At 36.6% G+C, this 18,710-nt stretch overlaps 1 protein-coding gene across 1 annotated transcript in view; it reads right to left on the reverse strand.

The window, feature by feature from the left end:
• Nucleotides 1-517: 517 nt before the first annotated feature.
• The window catches only part of WDR72 (WD repeat domain 72), a 182,387-nt gene continuing 164,194 nt past the window's right edge, over nucleotides 518-18,710 (reverse strand). The window contains exons 18-19 of the mRNA XM_061158235.1: nucleotides 5,910-6,014; nucleotides 518-573 (exon numbers count right to left, since the gene is read on the reverse strand). Of these exons, the coding sequence (XP_061014218.1) occupies nucleotides 518-573; nucleotides 5,910-6,014 (161 nt within the window). The remainder of the gene's footprint in view (nucleotides 574-5,909; nucleotides 6,015-18,710) is intronic.

Below are 18,710 nucleotides of genomic sequence, written 5' to 3' on the forward strand. Positions count from 1 at the left end.
TGGGCTAATTGATGACTAAATGGAATTGGCTACTTTGTTGACAACATTTCATGCTTAAAGATGAGATTTACTGTAGGATGATTGATTCAAATTAAAGCATCTACTAAAACATAAATGCCTTCACCTAGCAAATCAAACAAATTTGGTAAAGTTTTAGAGTAAGTACATTTAAGCAACATTAAATTTAAAAGCATTGTTTGCTCTATTGTTTAAAAGCAAATGGGGTTATATAATTCAGGAACTGTAAACTGGAAGAAAAATCTAAATGGTATTAAATTTGTGTCTGTGGGCTGCTCTGCTTGTTGGAATTACAAAATGATTTAGACAATGATTTCCTAAAACTAGAGGAATTTGAATATTTTTGATCAGTAACGACTCTGAACAAAGTACCAGCAAATCTACCACAAATTAATAACTAGACTAATAATAACTTAGCTTATATATACAGTGATAAACAAATGGCATGTTTGGGTTTTCTTAATTTGTCCAAATCCAATTCCTGTGGATGAGGTTCCAATTAGCACAGCTTGCAGGAGCACACCTTTTCGATCCATAAGTGATGCTTTTGTTTACCTGGAAAGAAGACAGAGGTTATATGGTCAAATGCAGAAAGGGAAGGAGGAAAGAAGGGTAAGAGGAAGGGTGGAAGAGAGAGGAGGATGAAAGGAGAGAGGAAATGAAGAAAAATATAAGGCAAGAGAGGGAAGAAGGAAAGAAGAAAGCGGTTACTCATAATTTCTACATTTCTTTCTCTATACTAAATAAAATGTTAATATAATAAAGAAATTCTTATAAGCCAAGCCTCAGGTAACTATTTTAATTGCACATCTTATTTATATTTTTTTTTTAAATTACTGAGAAAAATCAGAAGTTGTCAACAAGATTAATTGAGTTTGAAATTAATAAATTTCCATTAATTTCAAGCAGTTGAATTGTTCTTGGAGAAGCTCACCATGGCAGTTTTAGGACAAAATGGTATAAATATCAGTTGAAATATGGTTTGAGCTGTAGAATTCTTAAAGAAAATGTATTTCTCAGACTGCAAGCTAAAAAAAAAAATCACTTCATTAAATTAATTTGATTAATTAGAGCATTGTGCCTTAGTTAACTACTTCTAAACACATTTATATTAATAATGTAACCAATCATAGTAACTCCCATTCCTACTGGCAAAAACTCAAAAAGCTGATTATTACTTTAACTAAACCAATATTCAATATTGTATTATATATGTATTACATATATATGCCCATAATTTTATATCCTTTAAAAATTATTAGATTAATGCATTTTCCCTTTTGGTAAATTATTTAAAATATTGATATTGTTAAACACAACTAGAAGATAGAGCTTACATTTTTTTACTACTTAAATTGTTCTTACTTCTTCTAGAATATTTTTTTAGCACTAGTCATAAGAAGTGTGTTCTTGATGGCTATGAGTGATGGGCTGCTCACACACTCTACATTTTTTCTGCTTCATGCATCATCATCAGCCATCTCCAACACTCTACTCCTGAATCTGTCCTACTTTCTGTTACCTGATTTTTGCTGGTGATTCATGAGCCAGAATAGTGTATATAAAAAACAAGCTTCGCTTTTCACAATGTAGTATCCTCTACGAAACAGTAAGAAACCTAGTTTTGTTCATCAGATTCATGCAAATATAATATTGATTAACAATGATGTATGTAGATCTACACACAGAACATGCTATATAAAAACCACTAAAATGTTCTGTTAATGGCAGAATGCATACTGATTATAAACTACTTCAGAATGACATAAAAATGCTTATCTAAAAATGCATTTTGTTGTACTTCCAAACACTCTTTTGTCACCATTATTTTCAGCTGAAGCCGTTATTTAAGTGCACTATCCCTTAGTGCACTAGTAAATAAAATTCTTAGTTTTCCAAGCCAATAAGGTGATAAAAGCTCAAGGTTTCTCATTAACACTTGGATAAAATTTGTGAATGTCACACTAAATTTTTATCATCATGAGTACAAAGATAAGGGGCCAAGAACATTTCTTTTAATATTCTGGAGATCAGGGCTTGGGCTATATACAATCACTGTGCATTAAACAGTTAAGAAGTTAGCCAACAAAATACTAAACTGAACTATTTTTGTGATAACATCTTTCAGATTCAGAAGTGACCAGGCCTTAAAGAGCCAAAGAAAGAAAGCCTAATGGCCCTAAAAACACAAAAAAGGGAGCTGTAAGTTCACATGTTGTCTCAGTGCTTCTATTACTAGACATCAAAGTTATTCCCACAGGTTCCGGGAATGTATATATGCTGGTGAAGAAGCCAGTAGACTTCACAGAGTCTAAGCCAGAAACTTCAATCTGGGATTCACCTGTGAGTCAAAAGTCTTTGCTAATGAATTATTCCAAAGAAAAGACACTGCTGAGGGAGACTTTAACCTATCAGACAAGACCTCCAGGTTCACTGGCAGGGTCAGAGTAACAAGAATGCTGTGGTCTAAAGCTGCTTTGCCCAACCTTAATGGACTGCAGGCACTCACCTGGGTATTCAACTTGAACCAATAAAGAGATCACAATGGCATGATGAATAAGGTAGAGCCCTCTAGAGGAGGTGAATGACCACTCCACCAGGCATCTAAATTGTGACCTATATGCACGCTCCAGCCCATTTACAAATGGGTCATCCCGGCTGGAGAAGCAGTGATGTCAATGGAAAAATAATCTACATACTGAGTTAAAACCCATTTTGTTCAAAGATAATTCACAAAGTCAATCTTACTGTTTTATATAAATTCTAAAAATTAGATTTTATTACTGGCATTTTAAAATGCTTCATCAACATTTTAAAAATTTCAACTTCATTTAAAAAAATTTAGTTTTTCTGCACTGTAACTTTCTTACTCCCTGCAGATGCAAACTAATTGATAGGAGCAATATGAAGCTATGTAAGTTTCAGTAAAATGATGTTTTAGAGGATTTGCCAAGAAAAGACTTTACTTGGAGAGAACAATATATGATGCAATACTCTTGAACTGTGCTTGAGTAGAAAAATGATTTTGTTTTCACTTTCTGGATGCTGTTTGAATAACTATTTATTACATCATATATATTAGTTATTTAGAATTGCATAAATAAAGCCATGTAAGGTCAATATCCATTAAAGGCAAAAGACTGATAACATCCAACTTTGTAATTAGGGGATTTGCATATATATGAAAGTGCTAAACATAATTTTAAATAAGTGAAAATATTCCAGGTGAAAATGATAAGAGTCGCTCATTCAGATTTAAATATACTTCTTTCCATACAAGAAATAATGAATATAGTAATGTAGTTATAAGCTTAGCTACTGAAGCACTTCTACTGTTTTGAGGACATCTTATCAAACTTTACCACTTAAAGATCCCAAATTTTATTTTTTTTCTTCTAACAAAGGTGGTTTAACATGCTTTCCAGAGCAACACCACCTATACATGGTAAATAGAGGTCACTAGACCACCAAAGTAATGTTTACACTTTGGGAGCTCTGCATTTGAATGACCTGCTATTTTGAAGTTGATTTTTGGACTTTGAGAAGTGGCCAGTCATATTTTCATAGTTGAAGGGAAGTCCCACCATGCCACCAATTTCACAAATCTTCCTTCATGTTCGGTTTTAAGAATTTTGTTTCTCAAATGCTCATACTTCAAGGAAATGCACTCTATCATCAAAATCTTTCTTACTAAACAAGCATCTCTGTCAGAAGTGTCTTAATTTCTTATCACAGAATTTTATCCACACAAGGAGCAATAAATAATTCATGCCACTGCCTCTTTGTTGTGTGTCCCTGAACTGCACGGAGCTGCCAGGCTGACAGCTGTGTCCGGACAAGCACCGAGGATCTGACATGACAAGTGACTAACAAGTTTCTCTCAGTTCATAGAGAAGGAAGACAATGGCCCAAAGTGCAGAAAGAAACCCTGAGACAAAATAAAACTGCTTCTTTCTTTTTACCTAAGTGTTTGCTATGAGCTTATTTCCACCCCACAAGCCCTGGTCATTTTATAGGACTGCCCAGCCCCCTTTATTCCTCACACTCGCTTGGCCATTTACGCCCGGCCACGGATCAATATGAGCAATTCTTGGAGAAATACGATGTCTCCATGACAACCAAGCCACAAATTCTCAGTGGAAGGCAGTGAGACCAGTAGTGAACTCTCCAGAGGTTTCTAGGCCTATAAGGCTAGACGTCTTAAAATGCAGGCATGGACAGAAGAAAGAGCCAGAGTAATTCATTCTTTATTACCAGTTTAATGATGTCCAATGTATAGAATGGTACTCACTTTTTAAGTTAAGATTCTTTATCAACACTTCTGTTTTCTAATTGATCTTTCTTTTTTGCTACATCCTTTTGTTTATGCCAATCAGATAGACTGTGCTATATTTGAATATCACAATTACACTCATACTGAGGGATGACCGAAATTTATGCTACTTTTAAAACAGCATAAAGCTGATGTATTTTTGCAAAAAAAAACCACAAAGAACACTTCAGTAAAAACTTCACTCATGGATTTAACTGCCTGAGAAGGTGGTTGATAGAAAACTGTTGATCAACACAGTTTAAAAACCTAGTCAAAATCAGGCAATTTTAGTCAGAACTAAAAGTAATTTAAAAATGCTACCACAACTCTCTCCCTTTTCACGTGGGACACATCTATATGGCAGTGGGTGGGGCTGTTGTGCTGATGAAAAATTTCTGTCATTGCTAGAGACGCCATTTCTCAGTCCCATGGATGCTGAGGCAGAAGCATGGCTGAGAACAGACACACAGCAGCAGTTCGTCTTTTGAGGAATCTTGGTGTAGTGGAGGGGACTGAAATACAAGCCATTGCCACTGGGCCAACTGGGGTTCCAAGATGACTTAGGGGACCTGACATAGATTGCAGGCTGCACCTTTCACTGAAAATTAAATCTCAGTAGCTCTCCTCGGGGAAGGATCAGGGGACTGTTTGCAGCTGCCCCCTGTCAGCGAAGGCTACAAGATTTGGAAATCTCTTAACTAAGCTGACAGACCACAGAGAGGATGAATCAAAAATCTGATACATGGATCAGCACACGAAGATGTGAGAGGGTAGAGGGTACACAGCAGCCAGAGAAAACAGGAAAGAAAAACGTCCAAGGAGGGAAGATAGTTAACTCTTTCGCTCATGGTAATAAGGCATCTTGTAGCATTTAACGGCTTTATAGTGAGCCAGGAACTGTCTTTCAACTCTCATAAGTTTTTTTTTTCCCGTCTTAATTAATTCGTTGTTAAGACTAAGTAGGCTTCAAAACAAAACAGAAAGAAAAACTCATGCTTAAATTTTCTTGGACATATCCTTCCAGTACATTTCTGTCTATTCTTTCTACAAAGAAAATACAAACGTCAGTAACCTGGACAGAGGGTGAATTTTATTGAATGAGGAAGGGTTACTCTTTTGTGTTCATTACTGTTATGCTAAAATCCTCTCATCCCAGTTAGAATTCTGTTTGTCTTTAGAGGGGTAAATAAGATTGTAACGATGATGCTTTCTCTTTTCTTCCTTATTCTCCACTTCCTCTTTATTCCATTATTTGAAATATTTAAAATGTTGCTATTTCTCCAGTTTCCAACCTCTGCCTCTATTAACCAGTTTAGCCTAAAATTGATGATAATGAACTAATAGTGTCAGCTTCCCTTCTCAGTCATAAAGCCTTTGTACTTCCTCCAACTGAATTCTTGATGAAAGAGGAAAAGATAACAGCTCCACACTGTGACCCCTGGAGGTGACCATTAATTTGACAGTGCAGCTGCTAAAAGAAAACAGCATTACAATGTCCTCTCCCCCCACCCCCTTCCAAGGACCCCAAAGCTGTGTCAAATTTATCATTTATACTTGACTATTTTTAAATGGCTTTCACCTGGACTCTCAGACTCTTCCAAGACACATCTGTCAGGCATGTCCTCGGTGTCTTGGAAGTTTGCCGAGTTTGAGTTGCTGTCATGCTTGACCGAACTGACTGGAGCTATTAAAAAAGAGAGCAAAGAAAGAGAAAGAGGGCGATGAGAAAGTAGTAATAAACACCATTAAATATTTCCTTTCATTTCCACAGATATTTCCAGGGACACACTACATAAACACAAATAATAGATTGAAATAAAATGTATCCTCTAAGTATGTATTGGCAGACATGTAATTAGTTGAAAAATCTATAGATGAGACTTTATCTTAGAAGAAAAATAAGTTCATGGCATCAGTTTAAAAGCTACAAAGTAACAAAGTGATCCCTTCGAAACAGAAAGCATATTTTTAATGCCTGAATCTGAGTATAGTCAATTAACAGCAACAGGACCAGCTCTGTCCTGGTGCAGTTGTTCTTTTTGTCACACAAATCACAGTGGATGAACACTTTTCATGCATTTTGCTTTTCTTTCATCAAATTAAAAATGATGGTTCCAAACACAAATAAAAAATCCCTATAAAAGTAAATTTAAAAGATAGGATAAATACATTGCAAATGATAATAAGGAGAGGTGATCTTTTGAATGGTAGGTCTTCACACAACTACAATGAGATATTTTCTGAGCAGGAATTATGCATAGAAACAAAAGCGAAAATAGGAATATAAAATTTCCTATAAACACATTACAACTACTAGCTCTGTTAGAGAAGCAAAGGCTTAAGTTTCCACATTTTCCTACAAGTAACATATTTCCTTATTATATTTGTTCAAGGAATCACTTAATCGGGAAGCGTAAATGTGGTCTTCATGAAGACACTTTGAATAACAAAACAAAGCAAGCCTTAAATAATGTAAATTATATCATACTCATCTAAAGCCAAGCAGTATGGACTTTTATCTATCACAGATTTCTTTGGTTAAAATTACCACTGTCTCCTCAGGTCCTGATAACACACACAACATATTATTTATGAGCTGTAAATGCAATAGAGGAAATATATATTTATGTCATAATATGTTTATATATATATATATATATTTAGCATAGATATTTAATAAGAAATAATCTGTTGGCCCAGGGCAGTGGGCTGGCTGCTGTTTGTAAGCCTCCCTTAGGAGATGAGGGAGCAAATGCAGAGGCTAGAGCTTATGTTACTTCACACATTCAATAAGTGATGCAGAGGGCTGCCTGAGGGCCAAAGTAGCATTAGGAGAGCTCACACCTCCCAGACTCCTATCTTGTTTTCATGGACTGTGCATAGCAGTGGTGCCCATAACCTGAAACCCAGATACACACATTTAAAGGAGCCCAGTAACATTATTTTGTTCTAAATATCCTGTCCAGTTTCACCCACCCTCTCAGAATACCAATAATGCCACTTTGTTGTGTGGAAGGGCAAGCACAGAATTAGAATTCACTTTTTATTTGGGAATAAAATATGAGAAAACTATACAAAATTCTGATTTTGAATAAATACACACAACTTTTCATTTTGAGTTCTCTGAAAACAAACAAGCATGGAAGTAGGTACCACGTTTGTTTTATTCACTTGTGTATGCCCTGGGCTATCTTATAAGTATTCTTAAAGATTTGTGTGATGAGTAAATGGATAAACGAATGAAGCAGAGGTACCATACTGGATGTCCTCCTGATTCAAGAGTATATATGCTTTATCTTTAGTTTGATCTGTTCAGCTTCTTGTTTAGGCCCACTTGAGATGAAAGATGTATATTTACAAAGTGGTGGTGTTGGGTTAGTCCATGACTTGGAAGGAGAGCTAAGTAGTATGTATGGCCTAAGTAGTTATTTTGGTGTCACTGCTTTTAGTTTTCCTCAGTTTAGATCATACTTACAGTTTACTTTTGAATCCACAGATTTTTTTGAAATGTTTAAGTGGAATAATTAAATGCATCAAAGTTGCAGAATACTATTACAATGGTCAAAATTTTCTGGCCTACTTTCTTGATTTTTTTAATATTTATATATCTTGCTAATTTTCTGAGATACTTCTGTTGGTATTTATAATAGGGAATTAGCCATACAACTGACAGAAAATGAAGCAACATCTGTGTTTACTTGGGCAAACATATCATACTTGGCATCCCACACATTATTCTTTCATCTAAAACTTGCATCTATTCATTTATCTAGTCATTCCTCCAAAACGCTCTTCTAGATACACGGGCCTCAAAGAGCTGAAGAGAGCATGGTATTAGAACAACAAAGTCCATGCCTACCACCAGATTTAGTGGCAATAAAGTAGTCCCAGGATGAAATGACATTCCAGATCTTTCAAGAAAACAGGGAAGTTAGATGTATCAATAGCTTTAGCTGCATGAACTTTATTAAACTCACACTATAAGGTACCTTTGCAGGTATTTTTGTCTCCAGAAAGATTTTGGAGGGTGCTGTTTGTGTGTGTCGGGGTGGGGGGTGGGGGGTGGGCGGGGAGTAGAGTAGATAGCAGAGTAGAAAGGGTTGCTCATTAGTTGTTTGGCTTAATTGCACTTTTGCTTCCAAATTTGAGAGATGGTACAAGATTTGCCTTTTAGTTTTTACTGGGTAGCTTATAGAGTATCTAGTTAAATTCACTGTGGAAGAAATTCTTACATTCTGTCAATTGGGAACAATAGACATTGGAGAGGTTAATTACTGCCATTCCACTTTTTGTTTTTTTTTTGATGGACCAGTGTTTGCAATTATTCTTTTGGGTGTTTCTTGTGATGTGTGACATTTCATCATCTAACTCTGACATGATGTGTGGCCTAGGCTTCTCTAATGAATAATTTCAAAAATGATGAAATAAAAAAATATTGATCTGGTGATTATCAGGCACAGCATAGAGCTCTGTGCTAGATCATGTGAAGGGATGAAAAAATGAGGCTTTCTAAGGTGCCCACATACAAATTGTGATATAGTTGAGTTATAATAGAAACTAACTAATAGGAGCATTAGAGACAATATTCCAAGAGTAACGTGGTTTTTAAGGAATGCAGAGGTAATTCTCCTGCAATGGGGTGTGTTAGGAAGTGAAATTTGAATTAAATCTCATTAAAAAGTAATATGAGTAGCCCAAAAGGAGCTTGTTCTCTGCAAAAGGAAAAGATTTGAATTCAGGCCTGGCCAAAGAAATACAGTAGCCTGGTGTCACAGATATATTTAACAGAGTATTGCTGCCTACTTTTGTATGTATTTTTAATGATTCTCCTTACATGTTGCTTTGAGCTTTCCCTGAATTGCTGTTGTGGCTAATTCCTCTCACCTGTAGAAGTTAGCTATAGACAGGTTTTTCCTTGCCGTAGATAGTCGATAATTTGATCTTTACGATGGTGGACCCATTTATCACAGTAAGTTGTCCTTTCACTATACATATTGATTTTTATTTATCAATACTAAAGTCCATTTGTAGCTCATCACTAAAGTTCTTGGATATTTTCAGTAGTTTTTGAAGATACATTTTAGAGCTTGGCAGAGACGTACTTTTGACATCAATATAGTGCAAATGGTTGCTAGGCTCATCCTTAACTTAAAATCAACTGTTTATTTCCTCTGTAATGCATTCTGAAATAGTCTACATTTGGGGGGTGAGAGGCAAAAAAAGATAAACACTCCTTGACAGTTCTACCACTGAACGATGTAAGGTGTTCCATTTACTCATCACACACCTCAAAATATTGACAACTACAAGGCTAGTGTTCTAAATATCTTTGTAGTACCTTTGGAAGCTAGATAGGGGAGAAAGTCCATGTACTTGGTGAAGATGCCTTTGACTATGGTGTGCTTAATTATTAGTGTTAAAGAAATTCCTAAAGAAATAAATGGTTCAACTGTAGATAATACAAAATAAGTAGCTTTTAAATTACACTTAAGAACATATTGAAAAAGCACAGAAAATTTTATGACAAGTACTCTATAGAAGAATTTACTGAAACAAATATGGTGACAGGGTCAGCAGTGGTTATGCTCTTTTGAAAAATCAAAGTGTTAGTCGCTCAGTCATATACAACTCTTTTTTACTCGATAGACTGTAACTCCACTATCCATGGATTCTCCAGGCAAGAATACTGGAGTGGGTAACCATTTCCTTCTCTAGGGTATCTTCCCAACCCAGGGATCGAACCCAGTTCTCCTGCATTGCAGGCAAATTCTTCACTATCTGAGCCACTATGGTATGCTCCTTTACCTCTCTCTATTCACTATTTTGGCTTCAGTTAATGTGTAAAAATTCCTTCCTGTCTTTTCTCATCATTTGCAGAAATACAAATATTCATTAAAATTTGAAGATGGCTAGGTCAAGGCACGGAGAAGGAAATGGCAACCCACTCCAGTGTTCTTGCCTGGAGAATCCCAGGGATGGGGTCACACAGAGTCGGACACGACTGAAGTGACTTAGCAGCAGCAGCAGGTCAAGGCAACAAACAACTACAAGAAACATCCTCCCCGTTCATAGTGAGAGAATGACCACTGGGAAAAGTCTCCATCATCTCCACAAACAGTAGTTGATTCTTGTATGCTGGGCCAGTACTGTAGTATATACAGAGTCTTTGTTAAAAATCCATATCAATCACAGTGTGAATAAAATTTGTAATGCAAATAATGTTTTCAATATGATGACTTATAAGTGATTGAAAAATAAATCCCATCTGGCATATATATGGAGTTTGCGGAAGTACTGGAGATAGTGATAGGAAAATCATTAACAAAAAGATATAACAGTTTGAAATGCTGGTCAACAGAGTAGAATAAACCATTGTAGTAGTAGATAAAACTCGGACAGAAATCTTATTTGCACCTTATTCAAAGGCATAAAAATAACGTGCAAGTTGCAGAGATTAGGAAAGACTAAAACTCTGCTCAATTAGGAATGAGTAGTGGAAAAGAAGTCAAAGACTTGAGTTACAATCTACCAGATCAATGTGGTGGCCAAGAATTGATCACTTCTTTTGCTGATAATTTGGATCTCTTCTCAATAATAAAGAATCACTGTGAATAAATTTTAAAAGTCTTTCTATAGGTTTAGAAGAAAGAAAAACTACAATAAGTTCAAGTAGAATTAAACACTTGTGCGACCCTGACTGACCACAAGAAAACTGCACTACGTTTTAAATTAGGAGGCATAATCAGTGAAAAGACTTTAAGTGATAATACTAAGGTTGGAAACAAAGAAGATAGTCATTTGAACAGACCACAAATTCAGTTCACAGAGTGATTCTCTCTGGACAGATGTCTTATCAGAAAAACATATGTAGCTAAAGAGCTATGTAAATATTACCCCTACTTAAAGAGTATCTACTGAGATAAACAAGTGATAGGACCTCCTGATTATATTTAAATAGCAATAGCTACATCCTGCATCAGACTTTAGGCTTACTTTGTATTCAGTGTACACTGGAGACTGGGAGAAAAAAAAAAAACATATAGGAATGCCTAGAAATAAATAAAATATCTAGTGCTGCTTTATAACTAAGAAATAACTGTTTTATGGACAATTCAGCAAGATGCGTTAAGATTAGATTTATGTGTTTTACTATCTTTCTGCAAGTATAATCTGACATAGAATATTATTTTCTGGGTGATATTTTCTAGTGTGAATTGCTTTAAGCATGAGATATTTTGGGATACATATAATACATAAACACAGAAGATCAAATTATTTACTATCTAAGGGAAGAAATTTTTGTCTATAGCCAGTCTCTACAGTGAGGTGTACAACTAGATGTCTAATTTGAGGGATGATAAATGGGAATGAGAAAGTAAAATTAAATTAAATATATAATTAATAATTAATTAATAAAGTAATTAATAATTAAAATTAATATTAAGATATAAAATTTTTCCTGCTATCCAGGAAGTTTGAGCAATAGGCTGCTTTGGTAAGGCTGATAAATACGAAAGTACATCTAGCCTAATGTAAGATACAAGGCAGATACTTGAACTATTTATGAAATTACTGAGTAAAACTGCTAACAAGAATTTCTAAGAATTAAAAAAGCAATAACTAATTTTACCTGTAGTTGAAGGGAAAACTCTTAAGGTCAGACATTGGGTAAAATAAAATTCCTCATTTTTTTTTACCCAAATATAAGAAATTGGTGATGGACAGGGAAGCCTGGTGTGCTACAGTCCACGGGGTCGCAAAGAGCTGGACACAACTGAGCCACTTACTGAACTAAAATATATGTTTTAATTGAAGCAAAGATGAATACCAATGACTTCCTTACAGAGATGAACTTCTTACTTCCCCAGGGTAGGGGTGGGGGACATGCTGTTCTGGCAAAAAGCTTAATTAATAGGACCCAGAAAATATGTTTTTCATTCCACTTCTGTCCCTAATAGTATGACCTGGATCTTGTTATTTCACTTACCTGGACTCTGGTGCTTTCACTAATAAAGTGAGAGAATAGGACTGGACAACTTCCTTGACATCTTCCTGTCCTGAGACCTGAATATTTTGCCAGTTAAGAATCTAAGACCAACTGACCACTGAGTATATCACTGAACAGGATACAAAGAGTATAAGTGGCTACTAGAGTAATCTTAGAAATAATGAAGGCTTTTGAGGCCCTTTCTGAGTTAAAATTGCTATTTTCCTATAAGTAATTTCATCTGACTGAGGGACAGAGGAAATCAGGGCAACTTCTCTTCAGAGAGATGCTAGGATGACTGTAATGCCAGGGTGAGGGGCCCTATTGAAAGATGACCAAGCCAGAACTGAGCCTGGTGGTGGTAGTGGTTTAGTTGCTAAGTCGTGTCCAACTCTTGCGACCCCAGGGACTATAGCCTGCCAGGTTCCTCCGTCCCTGGGATTCTCCAGGCAAGAATACTGGATTGGGTTGCCATTTCCTTCTCCAAGAACTGAGGCTGCGGTATGGCTATTCCTGAGGACAAACAAGGTGACACCTTGGCATAGAAGCATCCATCAGATGTTTGCCAATGGTGTAAAACAATCTTTAAAACCAAACTTAAAAAAAAAAGTTATACCTCTCAAACAATTTGGAAAATATGAACTTCAGTACAAGATGAATCATCCTAAACTAAATTAATTGAATCCATGAAACAATTGCAAGAAGCAAAACTGCAGTGGAAAAACCCTGGTCTGGAAGTTAGGTTTGGACTGGGTTAGGCTGAAATGGCATTAGACTCCTCTGAAGACTTGGCTTCAGGACCCCAAACATGAAGAGGGTCTCAATAGTTGTTTGAGTGGATATGGTTATAGAGATGTGGTGTTCCTGTGGAATAGTCTTCTCCTCCTGTCAAATCTCTTACAGGGAGAATCAATAGAACCCAATTTTTTTTTTTTTTTTAAATGTAAAAATGAAGCCCATGAAGTGATTTTTCTTAGTCAAGCCTAGCATGAAAACCAACTCTAATCAAATTATTTAAAGTCTCAGCTGAAACAGACTGTAGAGACATTTGGACGCAGGATGGGGAAGGTATGAAAAAGGAAATGTGTAATTTAGGAAAGAGAAAAGGAAAGAAGCAGGAAAAATGCAAACTTCTCTCCTATTTCTATTGCGTTTCCTCACCCTCTAAGGCAGTTCTCAGAGTTACCTATGAGAAGTTTGCCTGGAGTTCTTTATGTGTCCTTTAGAGTACCTTTTCCTTGGCAAGGAGTGTTCCAGGGAGAAAAGTGGTGAGTAGATGAGTAAGCACTTTTTTCTTTTTTATCACCAAATCAAAATAATTTCTATAGCTTTGGTCCCTGGTCAATATTGAATAAATTCAGAGTGGAAATAATCCAGGGAAATATTACTTATTATTATTTTTGTATTTATCTATAATTTGGTAAAGATAATTTCTTAATGCAGGAAATAAACTGGTCAAATCAGCAAACTCAATTTCAATTTCAACTTTATACATTAAACCATAGAGATAATTATTTAAGACAAAGGGACTTAGGAACATTTTATTTGAAAGGACCCCTTCATCCCTGAAAGGATGTATAGGTGATGGAATAGCTCTAAGAAATTCTAGAAATTAACTCTTACACTATTCATGCAGTTTAGATTTTGTAAAAGTCATTTGACTTTTCTCATAAGGACAAAACCCTGTGTATTTTTACTGTTCAGAAATCTTACTATTCAGAATTCCAAGAAATTGAAAGCAGGAATAGATTCCCAAGAAGAAAACAAATGGATTCCCTCCCATGTATTGATAAATTGAAGAACAGTCGGTAAAGGGAGAATTCTAAGAGGAATGTGTAGTATACTTCCCAGCTTGCATTTGAAAATTTAGAAGAAGGTCAGGAAAACAAAAGAGATCCTTCAATCAAAAGAGCCTCATGCTAGCATTTGAGACTAGAGATCAGCATGATTTATATGTGAACTTAAGATAAGGATGCACAGCATAGGGCAATTTACACCAGAGCAAACTCTACAGTTATCCATAAGGAAAAATACCAAAATATTTTTCTCTAGAATCAGTGGGAGAAGAAACTGTCAAATGGCGCTACCATTGGAATTTGTAAGAGCAGCAACCTTTCCATAGACTGAACCTAAAAAGACACTATCAGCATGGAGAAAACGATTGGCAGGCAGTCTCAAATTCCCAGCTGATAGCTGTCTCTGTCTCAAGGGAAAATGCTTGTCTCAGATGGTTAGTCAAGTGTCAGAGCTCTTTCATCTCCTAGGTAGGAAATGGAAAATAAGGAAATCAAATTATCTAGACTATGCCTTCATTTTCTGATTCTTTGTCAACATTAAGAAAGATGCAAGGAAGAAAAGGTCTGAGTTACCATATTTTGTATCATTAGGCTTGGGTACTCTGAATATGATTTATTTTTATTTGAATGATATCAAAATGGCATGTTAGTGTATGTACTAGAGAATTTATTGAAATTGAATTGAAGTCATGTATGGATGATAATAATGTGCTTTACCACTGTATTATAATCAGTAGCAACCATTACTCTCCTCACACATCTACTCACACCAGACATAGAAAATATAGGCGATCCATTGACACTGACTGCCTCTTATGTCAGGCATATAAAGTGGAGCCATGCATTTAAAAATATTAATTTTTCTGGGGGATAAATAATGGAAAGTTGTCTTTTCAAATCCTCAGGCTGTGTCACTGCATAACACTCACTATTTGTACTGGTATCTCTAAAAGATGGTTATAGTACAATAGAATACAAATATAACCTTGGTAACTAGTAGAGTTTGGAGAAGGCAATGGCAACCCACTCCAGTACTCCTGCCTGGAAAATCCCATGGATGGAGGAGCCTGCTGGGCTGCAGTCCATGGGGTCGCGAAGAGTCGGACACGACTGAGCGACTTCACTTTCACTTTTCACTTTCATGCACTGGAGGAGGAAATGGCAACCCACTCCAGTGTTCTTGCCTGGAGAATCCCAGGGACGGGGGAGCCTGGTGGGCTGCCGTCTGTGGGGTCGCACAGAGTCGGACTCGACTAAAGCGACTTAGCAGCAGCAGCAGCAAGTGGTAGAGAGTCTCATTTTGATCCTAGGCAAGCTATTGCCATCTATAAATAAAGGATAAAGGAAGCACACCTAAAGAAGCAGAGTTTTAAATAGCAAACACGCAGTGGATAAAGGGAAATCGGCAAATATAATCTAATGGACTTTTGGAAAACTAGGTTCGATATAAAAGAGATGCTAAAATTACAGAACTAAGAAATAGGAAACAAAGCTTAGAGACAAGCAGATATTTCTAGACAAGAAAGTCTAAACGAGTGTCCTGATTAGTGTAAAACACGTCTCTTAATAAGTTGTTACAAATTATTTTGAAGAATATGTGGCAAAACCTCCAAAACTTCAGGCAAAACTAAAGGTTCTTGGATTGTAAAATGTTAGGTTGATTAGATTAATTATAGATAACAATGGTAAGGCTGAATCAGCGGTAATACATGCTATATACACATTTCAGAATAAAATTCTGGAAAACATTCAAAATAAAAACATGATCCAAAATATATGTAACAAGAACATGACTGAGCTATCATATGTTATGACTAGGACACTGTTGTTATTCGGTCACTCAGTTGCTCAGTCATGTCCAACTCTTTGGGACCCTATGGACTGTAGCCAGGCAGGCGCCTCTGTCCTGGGATTTCCCAGGCAAGAATACTGGAGTGGGTTGCCATTTCCTCCTCCAGGGGATCTTCCCGACCCAGGGATCAAACCTGTGTCTTCTGCATTGGCAGGTGGATTCTTTGCCACTGAGCCACCAGGGAAACCCCTAAGAACATTAGGTCAAAATAAAAATGTAAACAAATAGCTAACATAAGCCTGACATTTTAGGAAGGGGATGATCAACATGATAAACTAACCACAAGAAAACCAACTAACAAACCCAGGGAGCTTCTGCACCTGGAACCCTGCATGTGTCTCCAGTGACTACAGCCAATATAAGACACAGTGGGATTTAAGAGGCCAACCAAAGGCCCAGGAGCAAGTTGAGGGCAGGAGAATTTATGTACTATCAAAATATCTCAAGAAGAAATTAGGGAGACTGAGACTCCAGGAGCAGAAGGGAGTGACAAAGGATGAGATGGTTCGATGGCATCACCAACTCAAGGAACATGAGTTTGAACAAACTCCAGGAGATAGTGAAGGATAGGGAAGCCTGGCATGCTGCAGTCCATGGGGGTCAAAAAGAATCAGACATGACTTTGCAACTAAACAACAACAAAGACTCCAGCAAGGAAGTAAATCTGAAGATGAAAGTGACCAATTTTTGTAAAATTGCCAAGAAACTCTATATATCTACCACCACTGTTACTCACCTCTAGTTCCTCCAACTCTTCAAGAAGCTTATACTCCCACCCTACTCTCCATCACGCCTGTATTTTTTAGCCTGATAAGAAGTGTCTCTCCCTGCAGTAATTCTTTAAACTGAAACAAGTCATGTCTGTCAAGTCATGGTCTGGTTATGTAGCTTCTTTGTAAAAACTCTGTGATCACCTCTATTTAGTCAGCAGTGGGAAATTCTGGAGCCATCGATGGATGGCAAGGCCTTTTAGGACACAGTCTCAACTCATGTTTAGAGGCTTCTCACTAGATTCTGCCCCCACCTTAGACTCTGATATTATACACTACAGGTGGAAGGGCTCATTGTCTCCTGGATGTGCCATTTATTTTCTACAGTGGCGCTTTGTTTAGGTTCCCACCTTGAGATATCCTCTCTCACACCAATCTCTAGTTCTCTGCTTGCCCAAAACTCCCCCTTATTAAAAACTCAGCTCAAATTCTGTCTCTCATTTAATCTTCAACAACCTAAAATTAGCAACAGTTTTTCTCCCCTCTTCTGTGTTTCCTAGCATTTTACTGGCCTGTGTTATTCTTCTTATTCAATTCTTTGGTTCTCTCGTCTGACTACCTCACTGGTCTACATTAATAGGGAAACCAGCTATTTCAGACACATCCTGATATTTTGAGGCTGATGCCATCAGGGCAACTTTGCCTCTCCACAACAGAACCTCTGGTGCTGCAATCAGAAGACTGGGCTAGGAGAACCATAGGGCCGACCTAGTGTGTCCACTTCTGTAATTCTTAGCTTATCTCAGGCTGCTGGAAATTTAGAATTAGTATGCTTCCCAGTGGTAAAGAACCCACCTGCCAATGCAGGAGGTATAGAGAGATGTAAGTTCGATCCCTACATCGGGAAGATCTCCTAGAAAAAGGAATGGCAACCCACTCCAGGTATTCTTGCCTGGAGAATCACATGGAGAGAGGAGCCCGGTGGGTTACAGTCCATAGGGTCATAAAGAATTGGACTTGCCTGAAGCAACTTAGCACACATGCACATGCTTGCTTCACAAACATGACGAGTCTAATGATCATGGAGCAGCTTACTTATGGACAGCAATGGCTAAGAAGTCTACTTTCTCAGCAGTGATGAGGTTATGTAGACAATGGTGGACCATGTTAAGCAAGATCTCTAGGCCATAGCATAATTTATACAACACTCACTTCCTTTCCCTTCAAGGAACTTCATAAAATAAGAATCATACATTGCAAAATACTATACCTACCCGACAACAGAAAATGCACTGATTTCCACTTTCTTTTCCGTACTCTCATAAATCATAAAGTTAAATTTCCCCTAGGGACTTCATTTCTCTGAACTCAATGTACAGGCATAAAACAAATTTTGTTCTCACAGGACATCCCATTTTTGTTTCATTAGTTCAAGGAAAGGGTCACTCAATTTTTAAAGCATTTGGTTTGATCTTTGCTATGATTCATGCCATCTAACATCCATAGACACACTCTATATACTGAAATGTTTCTTATATATAAAATGTGTCTCCACGGACACCATAATAGTGGTACCTTCACATAAAATACGCAAAAACTGCCTTTCAAGCACATAAGTTCAGAAAAGGTGATCAGAAATAGAAAATAAACTTCTTATTGAATAGTTAAACAATTATTATCTTGCCCAAGTTCCTATTCCAAGATAGATTTTTTTTTTTTCTTTTCACAAACTGCTTTCCTGGAGATGGGGGTAGAAATACTCTTAAAAATTTTCCCCAAATATGAGATCTAAAATTATTCTCATTCTATTTTATACATTTTTATTCTGTGTTTAACCATCTCATTGATATTTCATTCTACAGAGAGGGAGGTGATAAAAATATTTATTAATGTAATAAACGGATAAAGAGATAAAGGTGCTTTGTCATAATTTAACTAGATAAAATGAATTCTTGTGATCTTAATGTAAGAACAGACTATGATCTCTAGAGAAATACTGAATTATGGAAACATGATTTTTACATAATAGAACCAT

The sequence above is a fragment of the Dama dama genome, chromosome 12, assembly GCF_033118175.1.
Source record: "Dama dama isolate Ldn47 chromosome 12, ASM3311817v1, whole genome shotgun sequence".
Lineage (NCBI taxonomy): Eukaryota > Metazoa > Chordata > Mammalia > Artiodactyla > Cervidae > Dama > Dama dama.